Source organism: Pomacea canaliculata, linkage group LG13 (genome assembly GCF_003073045.1).
Source record: "Pomacea canaliculata isolate SZHN2017 linkage group LG13, ASM307304v1, whole genome shotgun sequence".
Taxonomy (NCBI): Eukaryota; Metazoa; Mollusca; class Gastropoda; order Architaenioglossa; family Ampullariidae; genus Pomacea; species Pomacea canaliculata.
In genome coordinates this window covers 8,555,506-8,574,413 of record NC_037602.1, presented here as the reverse complement: position 1 = coordinate 8,574,413, position 18,908 = coordinate 8,555,506, and the positions used below count along the sequence as shown (strand labels likewise).

Genomic DNA, 18,908 nt, shown 5'->3' with positions numbered 1-18,908 from the left:
TTGTTTCATCTCATTTTGAAGTGACTCCAAGTGTCTGCATCTGGGTACACCAAGCAAGCTATCATGGAAACTACAGTAGTAGCAGCACGCTAGTAGTCCAATTCTTCAACTTCACTAAATCTCTTACAAAATATAATCTAAATACAGTTTAAGCAGCATGATTGCTTTATAACCCACTTCATTGCTTTCCCCTCATGATTCCTCTTCTTTAAGTTTCAAACAGCAGGAATATCCCCCCCTCCCCTACACACACTGCAGTAGAATATATCAAGGGATGCATCAAACACCGAAAATGTGAAAGCACGACAATCCTGATGTGTACAATGTTTGGGGGAGATGGACGAGTGGAGATGTGAGGTGTGCAAGATATTTTTTGATGCTAGTTTATGTTCAATTAGATCTTTTCACATCAACCATTACACTTTGCCTACTTAAAGAAGAGATAAGTAAAAATAGTGAAGACTTTAATTGCTCTAACCAAAAATGTAACACAATGCACTGAAACAAAAAACACTACCAGTAATTCTTGTCAGCCATAAAAAGAAAATACTGTGCAGGGGCATCTGTCATTTTTCAGATCAAGACATTTTCAGGGAAGCATGTTTTCACAAGATTTTTACAGTATCTGAGCATGACAGCATGCTAAGTTGTACTAAAACGCACAAAGGCCAACACTCAGTGGTCGCTGACCTATGGGGTCACCAGCTGAGGCAACATATGTGACAGATTGTGTAAGCAAGATTCACAACATGGAAGCTACCCTCTCAAATTCAGGATTTACAAAACAATGAGACTTTGTGCTGAACATCTTTCTTCGCCAACCCATCCTCATTGTTCAAAATGCTAAACATGAACTAAAATTTGCATGCCATCTTACAAAATTTGTAATGTAAATATTCCAGCACAAAAATGACACAAAAGAATCAGACAATATTCTATCTTCTAACTGCAATTTTTGTTAAAAATTTTTAAACGAAGTTAATAAAGTTTTGAAAGTTTTTCAGTAGCAAATATAAACTTACAACTGGTATCAAAGAACGCCAGTTTTTTTTTTAATTTCTTTTTAATTTACTAGAATCTCTTCGATGATATTTGCCTTAGATACTTGACCATCATGGTCTAATGACCTGCTGTTTGTAAAAGACCGTAGTGTGATGAAGAGAACCATCTGATCCCAAAAATAATACAAAACTAATTCCTTATATATCAGTCTGAAAACTCAGCCAAATGAGATTGCCACATTGCTTGTACTTTGTTCACTCCTGCAATTTTTAACATACTATTTGTAAAGGTTTGTCTCACGCAGGCACGAAGTTCATAAACAGGCAGCAAAACTTGCAATTGTTTCCATTTTCTTCCATCCTCATTCATAACTCACACAGGACAAAATTCTCAGTGATTACACATTTCTGCACTCCTGAAAATATGCAGCAAAGTGGGTAACACTTGGAAAACGATGACCTCAATACAAGCAAAAATGGCATCCACAAGGTTGGGTGGGGGGGGGAGGCAAGACAACACCAGGAAATGCCAATACAGTCCTCTGCCCCCCACGCAATAAATGCAGGATGCAAAGTGGCTGACTTGTAGACATTTCATGCAGCTATTTCTGGTTGACAGCCTCTGTCATGTCCTCTCCTTCTTTCTTCTCTCTCTTCTCTACACCTGCACAAAAATATGGTTATTTGCAATTAATTATTTCTTATAAACAATAATCAGCTTGAGAATCTTCTAAATGGCCATATTTAACCCTAAAGTATGGCTTTTTGTGATGGATCAGACTTTTTTTAAAAATCTTTGTATAAGAGCAGTGTGAAAGGCACCCAGATGCAGAGCTCATGATGACAAACAGGTACTACTCTTGAGCAGAGTCAGATGATGGAATCATAGTCTAGCTTGGAGCAGATCAGATACACATGAAGTTGGATTGTGTGGTCTGCCCCCCACCAGCGTGATCAACTACTCAGAGAATATCCAGAGCTTTCTAACATAAGTGGTGTTGAGATTTCATATGGGGAAAGGAAGGATAGTTTTCAGACGACCTGTTAGCACAAAAGTATGCTGTGGTCAAACACAAACTCAAAGACAACCATAATCATATTTTCGTATACTCTGCAAGAAATATTTTCTCTGTAGTAATCTTTGAGTGAAAAAGAGCATGAGACTCAAATGGAAAGTTGCAGTCATCATATTTTGTTACAAGGCAGGGGTGAGGGGGGAAGCATAATATACCAATGAATTATACAAAATAATTCACAAATGTAAGAAGTGGCCAACAGAAAAATGGCTAAGGTTTTCTACAAATTAGACTAAAGCAGACCTGGGCAAAGGCCGGCCCGCCTCCTGTCTCTGACCGGCCCGCCCGCCAGTATATATACTACATATACAGTATTGGGTAAAACTGAGTTAACTATATTAGTCCGGCCCTCTAAAACCATCCCAATTTCTCATGCAGCCCCTTGGGAAAATTAATTGCCCACCCCTGGCTTAAAAATGTTTGCAACCTATCAAAGAAATGTATTACTAGAGAGTCAGGTAAATACACAAAAATTGTGTTGAAAAGATGTAGATCTTGAAAATGCTCGTCTCAGCTGCAAACTGGTTCTTACCGTCTGGTCCCTCACTGCTAGTTAGGCGTCGTTTACGTGGGTTATTAAATCTCTGGCGCTGAAAACGGGGAGGAGGCAAAGGTTCCATTCCAAGAACTTTGTGTATCTGCCTGAAGGCCAACAGGCGGAGAGCATGCTACAAAAAAAAAGCAACAGGCACAACCCAATTAGAACTGGTGTTATTTTCATCTGTTGCATATGTTGGTAATTACCCCTGTACCATTTGCTGTAAAAATTACTAACTCTTCACAACAGACCATGTTGAAGATCTCCAAAATTATTCTACTTCTTAAATCTTGTTAGTTCTTTAACTTCATTTTGCCCCTACACAAAGTTCATTGGTAACAGTACTTTAATGCAATAATGACGTGCCCAGATTTGTGGAGAAGGGGAAGCTCACATATTCCTCAGAAGTTAAACTGAAGCAACTGCAAAATTAGCTTATGACTATGTACCTGTGCCGATGCTGTGAGATCTTCCCTCATCTGATTGGTCAGTGATGCCAAAGCATCAGTAGGCTCCTTCTCGCATGGGTCATACAATCCTGGCCCACCTACAACGGAAAAACAGAGAACTAAAAATTCTAGAAGACCGTAAGTTATGCTTGCATAATTATCTGCAAAAAGAAGACATTATCTATGTCAGTCTGTTGGTGAACTAGAGCAAGACAGCACAAAAAATGTTGTTTTGTAATTAAAGCATAATGCTTTGTGGAACAGCACTCTATCTTTATGCTACATAAATAAATTATTTTTAAAAATTCAGGTAGTTAAAATTTATATATCATCTTAAACTTCTGATTTTAAAAATGTGTTACACAAGGCACTTGAGTGTAACAGTTGTAAAGAGATTCTAGCTACAAAAGATTAAAATATAATTTTTAAATGTTATTAGCTAGGAATTCTTTACAATTTTAACACTTAAAAATTCTAGTGGACTGTAAAATTTGATCTCCCAGGTCCTGGAAACTGTAACATGTATGAATATTACTTCTCCTAATCTAAAAGTGTACCTTGAAGATTGTTCAAGGTAAAGGCTGGATCAAAAGGCCTCCCCACCCCCACCCTACCCAGTTTAATGTAAGAGTTTACATCTGAAACTACAAATCTCAACAAAATGCATACCTGGCAACAAAATGCCCGAAGCAATACACTCAAAGACTCGGCGCAGTGCATCTCCAGGACTCATGTTTGGGCCTCCACTGCTCACACATTTCTCTACAAGCAGTTCCATGGCCTGCAGTCACAAACCAGCAGATAAGAACCATTTTGATAACATGAATTTAAGTGCAAACAAGAACAAGCTTTAAACTAACATTTTATGTGTCTTGCCATGTTTTTTCTTCAAAATTGTATTAAGACAATAAAAGGCTAAAATGCTTTTATTAGTATTCATGAGCTAAAAAGAGACAAGTTAACGTGTACGTTCAAGCACAAAAAAATGAAAATAAAAGATAAAAGTTACTGCTCTGGACACCTGGATGCAACATGATATGGTATGATCTGCCCAAGCCAACATTTGTGTGTAGAGGTGAGTTCTGTGACCCGTAAAGTATGCTGACAATGTGGAGTACTAATAGAAAATTATCTGGTAGGAATGTTACAACAATGGCCTACAAGCAAAAGACCTGTAAAGGTGAGGAAGTGGAAATAAAAAAGAACCAGGATTTCAACACTCAGAAACAAACAAATGCGAATATTTCCATGCTAGGAATTCCTTAAGAGTTTTTAAATTGCTAACAAGCTTACCCATTCATTGAGATGTGACCATGTAGGTACACGCTGGCACAGATCCCTCAGTATGCGTATGATAATGACACATGATGGAAGTCCTGTGGCTCTAGCCTGTCAAATTCATGTCAGCATACATACAAACATTCATCATTAGCCTTTTTTCTTTCTGCGATTGTTGCACATTTCTACAGTTGTGCACAGGTCATCACTGTCTTGTCTCCAGTCCTCCCTCAATGTGCAGCAAAATGCACAGTAAAACTATAAAGGTTATTCTGCTTTCAATACATTACAATATTAACTTCCTAGTAATCTGTTGTTGGGGATTGAAAAGGAGAATAGTAATTTCTCTTTCAAGAAAAGAAAGGGAGCTTGATACATATCTATATCTGGGACACTGCACAGCATGCCACATTGAAACATCAGGATTATGGAGTCAAGTCAGTGCAGAGGGTAAGTGGGGAGAGGAGAAGTGATCAACACGTTTAATCTCTAAGCCCACATTAAAAAAAAAAAAAAATCACAATTAGTCACAAATTTTCTTCTCATCCTCTCATCACTTTCCCACTGCCACCTTTATGGCTGCAGAGGAAAATGTTTTAGCATGACTGCTGTAATGGACACGGAGGAGGTGGTTCACATGGCTAACAAGTGACCGTCTTCAAATCAAAACATAGTTTCAGTCCAAAAGGACTTTCGTTTCTGTAAACTGTACCTAATTCTGGAAATTGAGGCTGCATTTACTACTCTTTATGGGGTTTTTATTCAAAGCTTATTTTCCACTTAGCACATAACTGCTGTACTTTAGTGCATGTTAAAACATTAAACATTATTCAAAACACATCAATACTAGGCTTGCGACGGTTGTTTGATTGAGGCAATCTGTTCATGTTGTCAAGAAAAATTATATAACACTCTGGTGTCTTGACATCCCCCACCCCACAATGCCACATTTTCTCAAAATTACTTTGCACTAAGTCTTAATTTTGTTGCTAAACTAAGCATTAGCCTGGCTTGCTTCATTTACTTGTTTGATCTAATTAAGTGCTGACGTAAAGACAGGTCACACCACCTCCGCCACATCTACGTACATCACTTTCCAGCCTCATGATCAATCTTGAGTTAACTTTCCTTTTGTCTGACCAAGCACACCATCATAATCATTGCATGAATGCTCACTTTGAAAACCCTTTTTTTCCAGCAGCAAAGATGGATGAAACACTATTTTAGAGAAAGCTTTTTACACTGTAGTCATTATATTAATAAGCAAAAGAACAAATACTAAACTGCAACCTTCTTGCAACTGACCCTAGTGATGCTAGTTTTCATTTTACACAGCCTACACTTGACCTTTTTCTTGGGGAGGTGTGGGAGTGAGAGTAGGAATGACTAGAACAGTGTCCTAATCAGGCCAAGATCCACAAGGTCGATTTTAACAATATAGCTACAATGCAGGCAAGATCAATCAATTTATGCCCATCATACTGCAATTCAACTGTTTCCTGCTCAGCATTGCTTACACAATTACCAATTTATTAATGGCAGTTTAAATAATACACTACAAAGATTTTATGTCATCGTCAAGAATTTACAGACAAGAAAGACTATTTCATAACAGACAGTTCAGAGCACTTGCGCATTCCTGTCACCCACCCACTCATGCAGTTTTGTTTCTATCCATCATTTGCTTTCACTCAATTTTGTCTTTTTTTTTTTTAATATTTATTTTTCTCATTCTCTTATTTCGAAAGACTAGGTCCCTGATAGGCACTTTGGGACACAAGAGTTCTGGTACAGACAGAACCAGTCTCCTTTCCAAAGGCTTGCTCAGGAACCCCAAAACCACCAAGGCTCTTTCCAGTTAAAAACAAAAAGCCACTCTTCAACATAAGCCTTATTTTCCCACCTCTGCTGAATGTCTTAATTATGTGTGCTTGCACTGTCAAACAAGTTTATGATGGTCATACACAGCAGTAATCAAACAAAGCATGTTTTACATCAAAACAACAAGGAAAAAATGTACCATAAGGCTGAAAAGTAGGAAGAAAAGTGTCAAACCTGGAACCATTTAGCATGTCGGAGGGCAGCTAGAGCAGCCAGGCATTTCTGCCTATCCAGAACATCCGGCGGGTCTTTCACGCTTATGGTCTCTATAACAATGGTGCGCAGAGTTTGGTCTCAGTGCGGCCACGTGGAATGGGTGTTTGACCATGTGTGGGGGTCCGACCCTTCCCACACAATACTGTGCACATATGCGCAGGTGTGCAAAGTGTGGTTTGGGGTATGGACATGGCAAAGCAGATGCAAGGACAAAGGCGCAAAATACCCAGTCTCTCTCATGCTCCTAGTCTTTGATTGTCTTCAGATTTGGTTTCCAGATTAAAAATACTACAGTAGCTTATGAAAAGCCCCTAGTACTATTCCCAACCACAGATGAGTGCTTTCCCTCCCTCTTGTTAAAACAGGCTGCAAAAATTTAGCATAATATAAAACTGGCACATTACAGTGGCTGCCTTTTTGTTTCACAACCTGTATGACGAGCTTGACACTTATCTGTTAATCTTCATGTTTTCACATTGAAACAATAGGTAGGAAATGTCTTTCTGTTATCAGCTCATATTAAAATGTAAAATGAAACTTTTGATTAAATGAAATCTATCCAGCTCAACTTGCTACAAACCACATGCATCCATGTGTACATGAAAGCGTGGTATTGCAAGTCCACTAGTGATCTTTTGCATAGAGAAACTGCTTTGTGCCTCATTGTTCTTGCACCACTTAAGCACACACCTCCATGGTCAAAAATCCTTCCTTTCCTTCTTCTATCCCATTAGCCGCAAACAACCTGTAGGTATCTAGAAGGCTTGGCACAGCATACATGTCAGAATTAAAAACACAATGAAATTGACATAATCATCACCTGGAAAACTCAACAAACATTACTGTTAAGGGAAATTTCTTCTTATGAGCTACAATAAGCCATGAGTTGAACATGGATGACTAGCAAGCCTTCTTCAAATATGCAGCAGGTTTGTGTGTGTTTTTTTTTTAAAATCTTGTTCCCCACCGCAACCACCTGACTCCATGAATGATCAGAAAACTGCATGTAGAATGATCATGCTTACTTAAAAAAATAAAAGCAAAGAATTTTTTATCAATTTATAATTATTACAGCTCAACATGACCACTCTACAATGACAAGCCTCAACACTAGGATTAAGGGGGGTGCTCAATACATAACAGTACGTAATCAGCAAAACAAGCCACAACCAACAACTGCCTGTTAGTTTCTTCAGTGCTAAAAGGTCAACTCCACTTTGCAGTATTCTTGACAGATACCAGATCAGGACAGCAAAGGTAGTCTTCAAGATAATGAGAAGGCCTAACTGTATGCTATAAGCTACAGGCCCAACTATTAGCAGACTACTGCTGTCTGATTTCAATCATCTTGCTTCTACTAAACAGCATTCCCTTAAGCCATTATAATTCCCACTGCCCAGACTTTTGGGAGAATTTTCTCCTAGGCAGAAACAGCAAAAAACATTAAAATGTATTTAACCTTGCCTTCCTACCCTAAAAAGTATTTTTTCCGACTTAGATTGTAAATAAAGGGTAAGTTCAATTGTTTAAATTTAATCCCTCAGGGTTATTCATATCAGTTTTTTTAAAACCCTGCTAGTAACTCATCAATTTTCTTGCCTTTTTTGCAAATATCCTAAAATATTTAGAATATATCAAGAAAAAGGTTGAAGGAAAGAACTTAATAGTTAACATATATAAAATTATGCAATCTCATTACACCAAATGATTCAAAGGAAGATGGTAACTAAAATCTATAACTAGTAAATGCCAAGTTGTAGATTTATTAAATGCAGGTTTGACCCTTCTTTGCACCAAATCTGAAAGTTTTACAAGGCATGAAAGTTGTGGCTTAGCTGCTTTGAATATATCTAAACAAGCAGAAGGTTAGATAAGTTGCTAGATGTCTGAAATTTACCTCCTTCTGGCAGATTAGTATCTCGCATTATGGGGGATGTCAGGGTTATTGTGCATGAAGCGCTGGGCTCTACTTCTGACGTCACAATGATGGCAGCCTCCTCTACACATCGCCTCACATCATACTTGTCTTCTGTGACAGTCTGAAAAGGGATGAAGAGAAAAAAAAAAAAACACCAAACCAACCATGTATTATTTTTTAAACATGCATTTAAACGTAATATAAACATGGAATAATATTAACATCTATTTTTGTTACTGTAATCGCACAATGCTGGTAATACCAACCCTTAGATTGACCAGTGTGTACTCCTGCGTCTGTGTATTCTATCAGTCACAAAACAAAGATATGTATGTGTGAATGCATCTCCCTTTCTGTTCACTGGTTAAAGTGTCATTGTCAGTACTTTTAAATTCAATAATTTACTCAAATAATATATATGTGTAGGTGCATTTTAAATTATTTTCCTCTAATTCTGATGACTTCCTGTACTGAGTGCAGCTTACTGATGCAAGTAAACAGGTGTGTATGTGGAATTCTTTTATTGGGAACTGGCACTCGTGTTCTTGTTGGTGGAAAGTGGGCAATAGCACAAGTCAAAGTAACTTAGGAGAGAAATACTGTTTTGAATCACAAGAAAAAATTTCATCAGTTGAAAAGAATATGGTTTTGATGTGTGCAACTTCAATATTTTATGTTGTTGAATGTGATAGATAAACAATAGCTGTGATACAAATCACAAAGTTTAAGCAGCAATAGCTTGAAAACTGAGATAAAGACGCAGCTTTAGTTTTGATTTTCTTACATTTTCTTTTACATTTACATTCTTGAACATTAAAAATTTACTCATTTTTAAAAAACCTTATTTTTGTTCTTATACCTACTTATATGTGGAAATATTATTTCAGAAATATTCGAAACCTGATATTTTTTCCAGCAGTTTTACAAAATTAGATCTACATGAAACAAGCACACTATTTTGAGGAAAAAACCTTATCCCTCCTGCATGCAGCTTAACAAGTTATGTTAAGGAATTCAGAATGATGCCTTTTAGAAAAAAAAGTATTAGCACAATCATATTACTTACAGCCAGTTGCTTTGGTAGATTGTCCGCAATGCGCTCCAGTAGAGTTCGCGTGGGTTTTTCAGAGCACAGCACAACCAAGTTCACATTAAGATCTCCATGCAGCAGCAGTCCTTTAGCTAAAACTCCCACCCGCATCACACCTTTTAGAACACGACTTGCATTCACAGTCTCATCCTTCTTGTCACTGCATGAACATCAAATGGTTATGGTATAAATTATTTTTCAATTTTACAAGAATTATTAAAGAATTATACACTTGAATGGCCAACAATTACCTAGCTAATGTATTAAGCTTTGATTTTGTTTCAACCTGAACCTTCTCCCCCCTCAACCCCACTTCACAAGATATTCACTGGCCAATTGGTACATTGCTCTCACCTTGAGTTCTCATCTTTTCTTTCTTTCTTAGCCTCTGTGGTTTTTGGAGAATCACTGGATAAACAAAAACATATCTGATAACTTATCTTCAGCACAAACCGTAGAAAGCCTTCACTTACACTTTCTGTAAAATCACAACTGTAATTACTCTGTTTTTCACTCAAGTGGTATGGTGGCAAAGGAATAAAGAAAAATAAGTTTTTTGCTCTGCAACCAGTGTCATTTGTGCTGCACTCCACTTTCTGTCTCATGCTTTCCTTGGGAGTTTTTTTTAAATTACAGTTTGTGGTACCTTTTTAACCATGGTTTTTTCACGCAATAAGTGCATACAGACTGCTAACACTGACACATGACTTGAGTTTTGGTATGTGCTGCACTGTATCTCTTAGTAAAAGCAATGTTGAGAACAGGTGCAGCAGAGTGAATAGAGTACAGGAGAGTGAGATAAATGATTCAAAATGGTCTACTAGGAAAGGAGCCATAGTATTCAAGGGCAGATCGATGATCTTGCCTTAAGTTTTTTGCTGAAGTGGAAAGTATTAAACTCCAACGGTCTTTTGGAAAGAACAAAACAGAATTTAAATTATTTTTTCTTCTTTCACACTTTTCCTCATGAAAAACACACCTTTCTGCCAGGTAGTCAGACACCTGCTTTAGTGCTCTCTCGCATGCTGTTACTATGGTTTGAACAGACTGCAGCTCGTTTTCTGTTGGGTAAATACTGGTGTGCTTGGCATTTACATGGCGGTCATCTGAAGATTCAGGTTTTCTCATCTAGCATCAAAAAGGGGGTAAAATGCATAAGGCTTCTCAAAATATTGTTAACTTTTATCTAAGATTTTTCAAAACCAATAGCTCTGGTCACCACCAGCATTCAACAACAAAACAATTTGAAGCAATTCACTAATTCAACAATTTCAGAACATAAACAAGACTTTTTGACACACACAAATTGATATTTATCAAATATTCTAGAAAATGTCAAGACACAAAACATATTTGGTAGGCTAAACCAAACAATATGGGAGAGATGTCTTTGAAAAAAAATTCTTACCACAGGTGCTGGGCCCCCAACAAAAGGTGCTCTGGGTCCAATCATACCCATTGGACCACGATGATAATACTCATCATAGCGACGCTGCTGCTCCCAATACATCTCCTCTTCCATTCTGTCATGTCAGGAAAAAGAAAAGTTCCTCTGCTTAACATGAACTTTGACCAATCACCAAGACCTGGACAAGTAATAGTTTATGAATTTTCTCGACTACATGGAGGGAGGTGGGGGTTGGTGCTTTTACTCAGACCCAGCAACTAAGACTATATCACGGCAAGGAAGCCAGCCCTGTAAACATGATGTCACATGCAGAAACAACAGTGTGCCCACGACGAAAGCTGAACCCAGGACAGCCAACTCTCACTAGATTGGTGACAGGCTAACTGCTGCACCACTGGACCATTTACTACTACAAGGGGGAAGGGAAATATGGATGGAAGCAGTGAACAAGATAAAGCAGTTTGGATATAAAAGTAGTCTGAAAACCAAAATTCCTGCTTCTCTGACATAAAAATGAGATAATGAAGAACTGAGAGATTTAGATTTTAAAAACCTCATTTCTTCACGCCATCGATCTTCTTGTTCCCGACGTCTCCAGTAATCTTCTTTTTGCGCCTGTCGCCTAAGCTTGTCTTCTTGGACTTTACGGGCTCTGATGCTAGGCTTGACTTCAACCTGCAGGTTTGGGTCCACCTTTTTCTGCACAAAAGGCAAGTAAAGGAGAAAAATAAAAACAAATCAATAATATCTACTTAGAAGCAGCACGTTGTATGGCAACACACCATAGAAGTACTAATAGTAAGGGCAATGGTTACACAGTAATAAAGGATTAGTCATACTTTATATTAATACATAATTTAATTTACAGTTTGATGTGGGAGAACATTTTCAGTACTGATAACTGATAGTACACAAAACAAAAAGAAAATCAATCATACAAATTTTAAGAGAAGCCCACCTTATACTGTAAACGATGTCTCCGTCCTTTGAGATGCATTTCTTTAGCATTCGGGTCATTAAACTTACATTCACAAAGCTTGCAGTTAAAGCTGACAGTTTTTCCTTGCTCGTTGCGTACTTCTTCAATGTATTCATGGCCTAAAACCCGCAAGCAAGCAACTGAAAATGCTGAATGAGTACACTGGGCATCTACATGTCCTATAGCAACTCTTCAACTACCAATCAGCTAAGTTATCTTTATGCAAGATTTCGCGCTAAATATGTGTAAGTACATAGGTGGGTAAGCATGTCTTAGTTGATAAAATCGTCATAAGACCCAGGAATGAAAGTGTGGAGAACTCCAAAAGAGAAAATTTCAATACCCTAACCCAACCATATTGTTCTTGTCAGTCAAGAAGTAGCAAACAAAACGTGAATATAACCATAACCAGGAATGCTCACCTACTGGGGCAACATCTTTCTCACCCAAAATGTTCAGTCGTTCATCTTCTTTCACTGTTTCAAAGATTGAAAAGAATCCATGTGTTTTATTTGTCAAAAGTAAAGTCTGCAACTATTAGTAAGACGGTTTCAATTTTTTAACACCAAAAATTAATGGGTTGTTATGAAAACACTTAGACCATACTAACTACTGTGGCACAATTTTTGTTAGTAGATTTAAGCTCCTTGGTGCTGCTCATTTTGTACACATTTTCATACAAGGTCCTGACCACAATTTTTAATAGCTTATTGCTAAAATAAACACGTTTTAGGCCTTTCATTTTTACACCCCCTAATCTACAAGAACAGTACACAATGAAAGCAAAACAGTTGAATACACTGAACTTCTTCTGAGAACTGATGATTGCTATACCTGAGAACATGAGGACTGAGAAGGGGAGAGATATGGAGAAAGAGTAAGACAGACAAATGACAAGTCACTCACATTCTTCTTCTGATATGGTCTGCATGGGTTCTGCCTTTGTCTCAACAACCTTCACTTCTTCTGTTTTTGCACCTGTGGTTCTCAGAGTTGTCCCACCTGCAAGCACAGAGATGCATAAGGATAGTTTATTTAAAACTACTACTCTTGATTATTTTGATTAGGGAACTCCAAGCATGCTCAATTTTTCAAAAATCTTAAAATTGTGCAATTAAAAGAGTGTTACCATCAAACTTGTGTCATAAGCGTCACTCACCCACGAAGGTGATCTTTGGTGCTGCAATGACTTTTTTGACACCTCCAAAACCTGCAGCTGCACTGGTTGGAACTGGAGTTGGAGTTTTGGTCACAACAGTTTTAGGTGCTGCAATTGCAGCAGAGGATGTGGTTGATGATGTGACATGTGTGGTACTGACAGATGAAGTAGTCTTTGGTGGAACAGCAGTGCTTGACCCAGAACTGGATACCAATACTGGGTCTGTGGACGGGATTGGCTTGCCCAGCTTTGTATGTAGCTTCACCACCTGCAAGAGGTCATTAACCAAGGAAAAATTAGATGCATAATTAAGATCTGGTTCATTGCCATACAGAAACACAAGAAACAATAAACCCAATTTCAGTATAACCTGACATGGAAAAAAAAAAAAAAATTAGTTTCCTTTAAAATAGTATCAACATGTCTAGGAGAAGTTCTGCTTTGTAGTTTACCTTCTGGTGCTTGGCACCTCGTATGTGGGCAGCATAGGCATCTGCACCTGTACAAGTTACGTCACACAGTTCGCACCGTAACTGGTTGTGCCCACCCCGAACTGCTGGAGCTTGTGATCCCTTTGCTGCTGCCTCCTTTTTCTTGTGCTTTTGCCCTTCTAGATGCTCTCTATAGGTCTGCCACACACAAAGCCAAACAACCCAAGAATGAATAAACTATGCCAAGTGAACAGATTACACAGAAAATGTCAAGAGTTACTTTCCATGTTGCAGATATAAAAATGCTTACCTGTGGCCCTGCACAGCTGATCTTGCAAACATCACAATAATGGAGCTGTGGCGTTTTGGGAGGTCCTTTGGGCTTTGCTTTGAATTGCTGTGTCCCTGGCTTCTTAGCAGCCCAAGTGCCAATGGCCTTGGCAGCCTGCTGCTGTTGGTAGTAGGATGATGCTGCAGAGTACACTACAGCATCATAGCCTGCATACACACAAGACTCTAGATTGAAAACTGCATTTATTTAGACTACCGGCATTATGTTTTCAAAGGGCAGTCCTGTGGTGACATGCCTTTGAAAACATGCTGAGAGTTAAAAGGATGATTGATTTTATCGTCAAATATAAAATATGTGACACATTAATAAACAAGTTCAGCTTGGGTTTAAAATTTTGTGCCTTGGTGTCACAGAGAAGTATGTACCAGCTTCTGATGCTGACAACTATGAAACCCAGGTATAGGTTTAAATGATGAGGTTTCATTTCTTTACAAGATGTGTGTTCTGAAACTAGGAGTAAATAGCGTAAAAATAAAGACACAAGCTTTCAATCAATACTCTCACCTAAATAATAGTTTAAAAAAGCAAGAAGTCACTGTGGTTTATAGGTACACTTACAAACTTATAGATACACTCAATCCAAAAGCTAGGAGCACATTAATAAAATGAATCTTAATGCCTGTAGCCCAATATTTTTGAATATATAGAACTTACTCATGTATATTTTGAACTTTTCAGGCTAAAGTTATGGAGAATAAGATCCCTTAATGAAGTGTTAAAAAAGAACCCCTACTGGACTGACTGTTCTGTTTAAAATAACATCAGGAGTTAGGCAGGGATGTATGCTACTGCTTCAATGTTTCATTAGCTACGTGGACATTTGCTAAATGTGGGTGCGTAGAAGATGGGGGTGGGTGGGGGTGGTCACACTGCCTTACTGTCACCAAGGTCTCACATCAAGCCATCAGCTGCAGTGTTCATCTCCCAATGATACCCATGGGCACCAGTGGATGATAAAGACATTCCAGCCCTATTTTACAATGCAAGAATCTAACCATGCTGCAAACTTTAAAAACAAAGTAAAACAGGTTTTATTTCACTGCCCTTACTAGGATACCACACACAAAATCTGGAGTCATCTACTGCCAGACAACAAAACCCTGATAGATGATGGCTCAGACAAGTAATTACTTATGGCTACCTGACATTTAACATTTTCTTACTGTAGTTAATGCAGAACACTTCATGGTTTACCTGATATGCTACTCTGGGTGGTAGTGGGAGCAGTGTAGGTTGTGCTATAGGTATTGACAGCAGGGGTGGAAGCTGCAGGATATGTGTAACTGTTGCTGGTGGTTGTGACCTGGACTGCTGTAGCTGCCTTTGGGGCAGCTGCTTGTCTCTTGCGCAGCAAACCCAGCACCCGTTGTGAAGATTGGTTTTGCTGTCATTGCAAAATTTGAGAATACCTTATACATAACATGAAAAAAAACATTTTTGAGTAACTACAATGAAAATTGGTTTTTTCCCAACGGTAAGATGTATGACTTTCTGTAAACAAATGATTACAATGCTTTGTCTCAAATATTTCAATTTTGAACAAAAGGAGAAAAATCCTGAATTCTACAGTTAAAAAATATATATATATTTACTGATGATTTGTTTAAAATGGCATTTACATTGTGGTTAGAGGGAATATTGAACTGTCACAATATGCCTAAAGATTTTTGTCAACATTTTGAGCCAAGGTTTCACTAAAACCTATTGATTTATAATTTTGATGACAACTGTACCTTCTGCTTTTTACTCCTTTTTGGTTCAACTGGCATAAAATGGTCAACAAAACAAAATATTAAAAAGGGAAATGTATCAACCTGTTTGATAGTGGGCTTCTGTAGCTGTGTAGGCAGTGGCTGCAGCTGGAGCAGGCTGGTAATATGCCTTAGGCTGATCATAACTAACAGCTGGCTGAAAATACAAAATAATTAACATGCAAAATTCCTTCAATGTATGAAGCATATGATTTGTAATGAGCACAACAAAGATAAAAACACTTTTAAAGGGATTCTTTTGCCAGACATCATATACTGGGTATAATCATGTTCACAATAAGAACTATACATGTATCACATGGTGATGTGGTAAAAATACAAAAAGCCCTAATGATTGTCTTGTGAAAAAACCCAAACCATTAGTCTCATGCATGTTTAAAACAAACTATTCCAAACATACATTATAAATGCTATTATTAAATATACGGGTGGCTCCATAAATCTACAAATTTAAATAAAAAATGGCAGGTATATAGCTTAAAAATTTTGCATTTCTAATTATAAAAATCAGCGATACTGTTGTGAAAGAAATTTTGTCCCAAAGTCAAGCCATCCCTAAATTTATATTGTGCTGTTTATATTCTTTGTAGATCTAATGTCACTGTGTATGACCCATGCATTAATTAAGCACTGCACTTATGGGATGCTGTGTTCTAAAAACATATACCAAGTTTATCTGTTATTAGGTAACTGCAAACAAAATTTTGTTTCCTGTATACCACTTTAAAATATATGTTACTATAATGAGTAGGAAAATACAATAATAATATATTTATAATGCAAAGCATCACGATGAACACAGAATCTCACTTTCTGAGCAGACCAATAATGATAAATAAAAGATAACAACCAGTGGACAGTGAGGTATGTACAGGGACGGTGAAAAACACGAAGAAAAGGTAAACAGGGTTCCCAGGGATCAAGAATGGCGCCAAGTAAGGACCTTTCATGCATTTGTAATGACCGTAAATGACAGTCATCAATGCTTAAGTTTTGCTCATGTGCGGTCGGAAAGAGGTATTATTTATCAATCTTATAAATCAGTGCTGTCTTATTTGAGCAAGGTGGGGAGGTTCTTGATTACCAAAGTAATCCTTAACACAAATGCGTGTATTTTCCAGAAATAGTTTCATGTGCTTCTTGTGTCTATCAGTAAGCGTGTGCTTCTTCAAAACACTTAGGCTAATTGACGAAAGATTCAAGGATATTTTGCAGGCAGCACATCGTGCCCAATGTTTATCTTTAGAGTCTTTTATCAACCAGTCTTTATATTTTTCTTCCTTTAGCCTGTTCTCCTTAAAAGAACACTTCCCCGGCATTTTTTGAATCGTCAAGAAGACAGAGAAATGTGGTCATCTGTCAAGACTAAAATCTCGCGAAACTCAAGTTCTTGTCGCGAACAACTGCTCCTACATACTGTTATCTGAGTGATTTGTACCATTTGGAAACAAACCAACCTATTTCACACTCTTTCATTACTCTAAGAACCTTACTGTAACAGCCACTTGCGCTCGTGTAGTATAGGCATACTGTGTTGTTGCATGAGCTGCTGGATAACTTTCATATGCCTGTCCAGCCCGTGGAGCTGCTGTCCCATAAGCAGCTTGAGGAGCTGCTGCAACGTATGCAGGCTGTGCTGGATATGCTGTAGCAGGCTGTGGATTTGCTGGCACAGGATAAACAAAGTGTGCCATTGCACCTGGAACTATCTGCAAAAATATGCAAATTTTTCTTTCGAATGAATCAGTGCTCTTGGTGGGACAGTAAACTTATCATCTACATACAGCATCAAAGAATATATTGCAGGTAATGTAAAAGATCCTAGGTAAAGATGAAAATAATATCAATCAGTATATGCATCGAAGTGAGAAGTACTAGAATCCTCACAACCCAAGTTCGTGTTTGAAGGAAAAGCTACACTGCGTATCATTCCGCACAAAACAAAGAACGGTCGCAACTAGGATCGATTATTTTTTTTAATTTCATTCTGGAGGATTTAAAAGTTTCTATTTAATATTATATATATACATTCCATACTAATGTCCAATCCATAGAAGTATTAGGAAAGTTTGTTGAGTTAAATGTCTTTTTTTAAAAAAAGGTCTTAAGCAAACCAAGCAGTTAAAAATTACTATTTAGAAATAAAAGGGTCAACAACTGAAGACGAAGAACTCTCCCTCATTCACTCACACACATACCGAAACATCAATACCTCTGTACACATTACACATGAGCACCAATATGCACTTATGAAGCACACGCAGAGGTACAAAATGAAAAATTATTAAAATAGTCCAACACGGCGTCAGCTTTTGTTGACAGGATTTTTCGGCTGGCCGAATCTCTAATAAAATTAATCAATAACCTAGCCATAAAACGTTAAATTTAACATCTCATCGTCTAATACGTTGTAATACAATGTAATATATATGAATAAAGCCAGATTTATCTTAATAGCAATGTGACACAACCTGCATTTTCCTGATAACGACCACTCGACCTATCCGTCTGCATAGGCAGGCACGCTGGATCCAAAATGGCGTCTAAACTCTGCATACCTACTTTATTCACAATAGAAATGGGCCGATAAGATGCCGTATAGCGCAATAATGCAATTTTTAAAATAAAACACACTTACCCTGTTGACGTTGTATGCAATCTTTGGATATCCTTTAAAATATATGAAATCGATAAAATTTTCGGAAATTTTTCATCCGAAACGCCGGCTTTTAGGTACGTCTACTTTAGTGTCGTGCGCACCGCTTACGTCACTTCCTTTTGAACGGTCCGAAATGCACCCTGCGTTGCAGGCAAACTTGTAGTAACATTATTTTTATGAACGGATCATCAAAAAAAGAAAAAGTTTGAAAAGCCTCTTTAGAATGCAAAATTTAATCGAATCACAACTTTTAATTGGTCTCATATTGTATACAAAGTAATATCTTTTATTATGATGATGCTATCAATAATAAAAGCAATTTTTTGACATCGATAGCACGATATAACAGTAATAACTCATTGCATTGATGCGAACTTTAATAATTCCCCGATAAAACCTCCCTCGCTGTTTCAACAATGTTGAAAACGTCCAACAATTTTATCTGGGGGTAATATTCCTTCGCATTGTATACACGAGAAACTCTGCCTATATTTGGCTATATATACATAAAACCATTCTCTCTCTCTCTCGAGATCATTTACGCTTCAATAGAGTGCATTGAAGCTTGAATGCATACGTAATCTTGGACTGACAAATATAGTATACGAGTATATATATATACACGCAGGCCCGTTCTTAGCCCCCGCGGGGCCCGAGGCAAAGGGCATGTGCGGGGCCCTCACATAAATCCAGCAATAGCT

General features: G+C 37.7%; 1 protein-coding gene across 1 annotated transcript; it reads right to left on the bottom strand.

Annotated features, from left to right (window-relative positions):
* Positions 1-447: 447 nt before the first annotated feature.
* On the bottom strand, positions 448-18,120 carry LOC112553706 (zinc finger RNA-binding protein-like). Its single transcript, XM_025221100.1, is given in 23 exon segments — positions 448-1,665; positions 2,610-2,745; positions 3,065-3,162; positions 3,734-3,845; positions 4,358-4,453; positions 6,398-6,489; positions 8,337-8,478; positions 9,424-9,607; positions 9,802-9,855; positions 10,427-10,575; positions 10,856-10,970; positions 11,409-11,554; positions 11,814-11,953; positions 12,257-12,310; positions 12,741-12,836; positions 12,994-13,261; positions 13,446-13,622; positions 13,735-13,922; positions 14,971-15,118; positions 15,120-15,160; positions 15,591-15,684; positions 17,042-17,257; positions 18,020-18,120. Coding segments are annotated over 23 exon segments (2,814 nt in total). The 5' UTR covers positions 18,026-18,120; the 3' UTR covers positions 448-1,603.
* Positions 18,121-18,908: the final 788 nt, after the last annotated feature.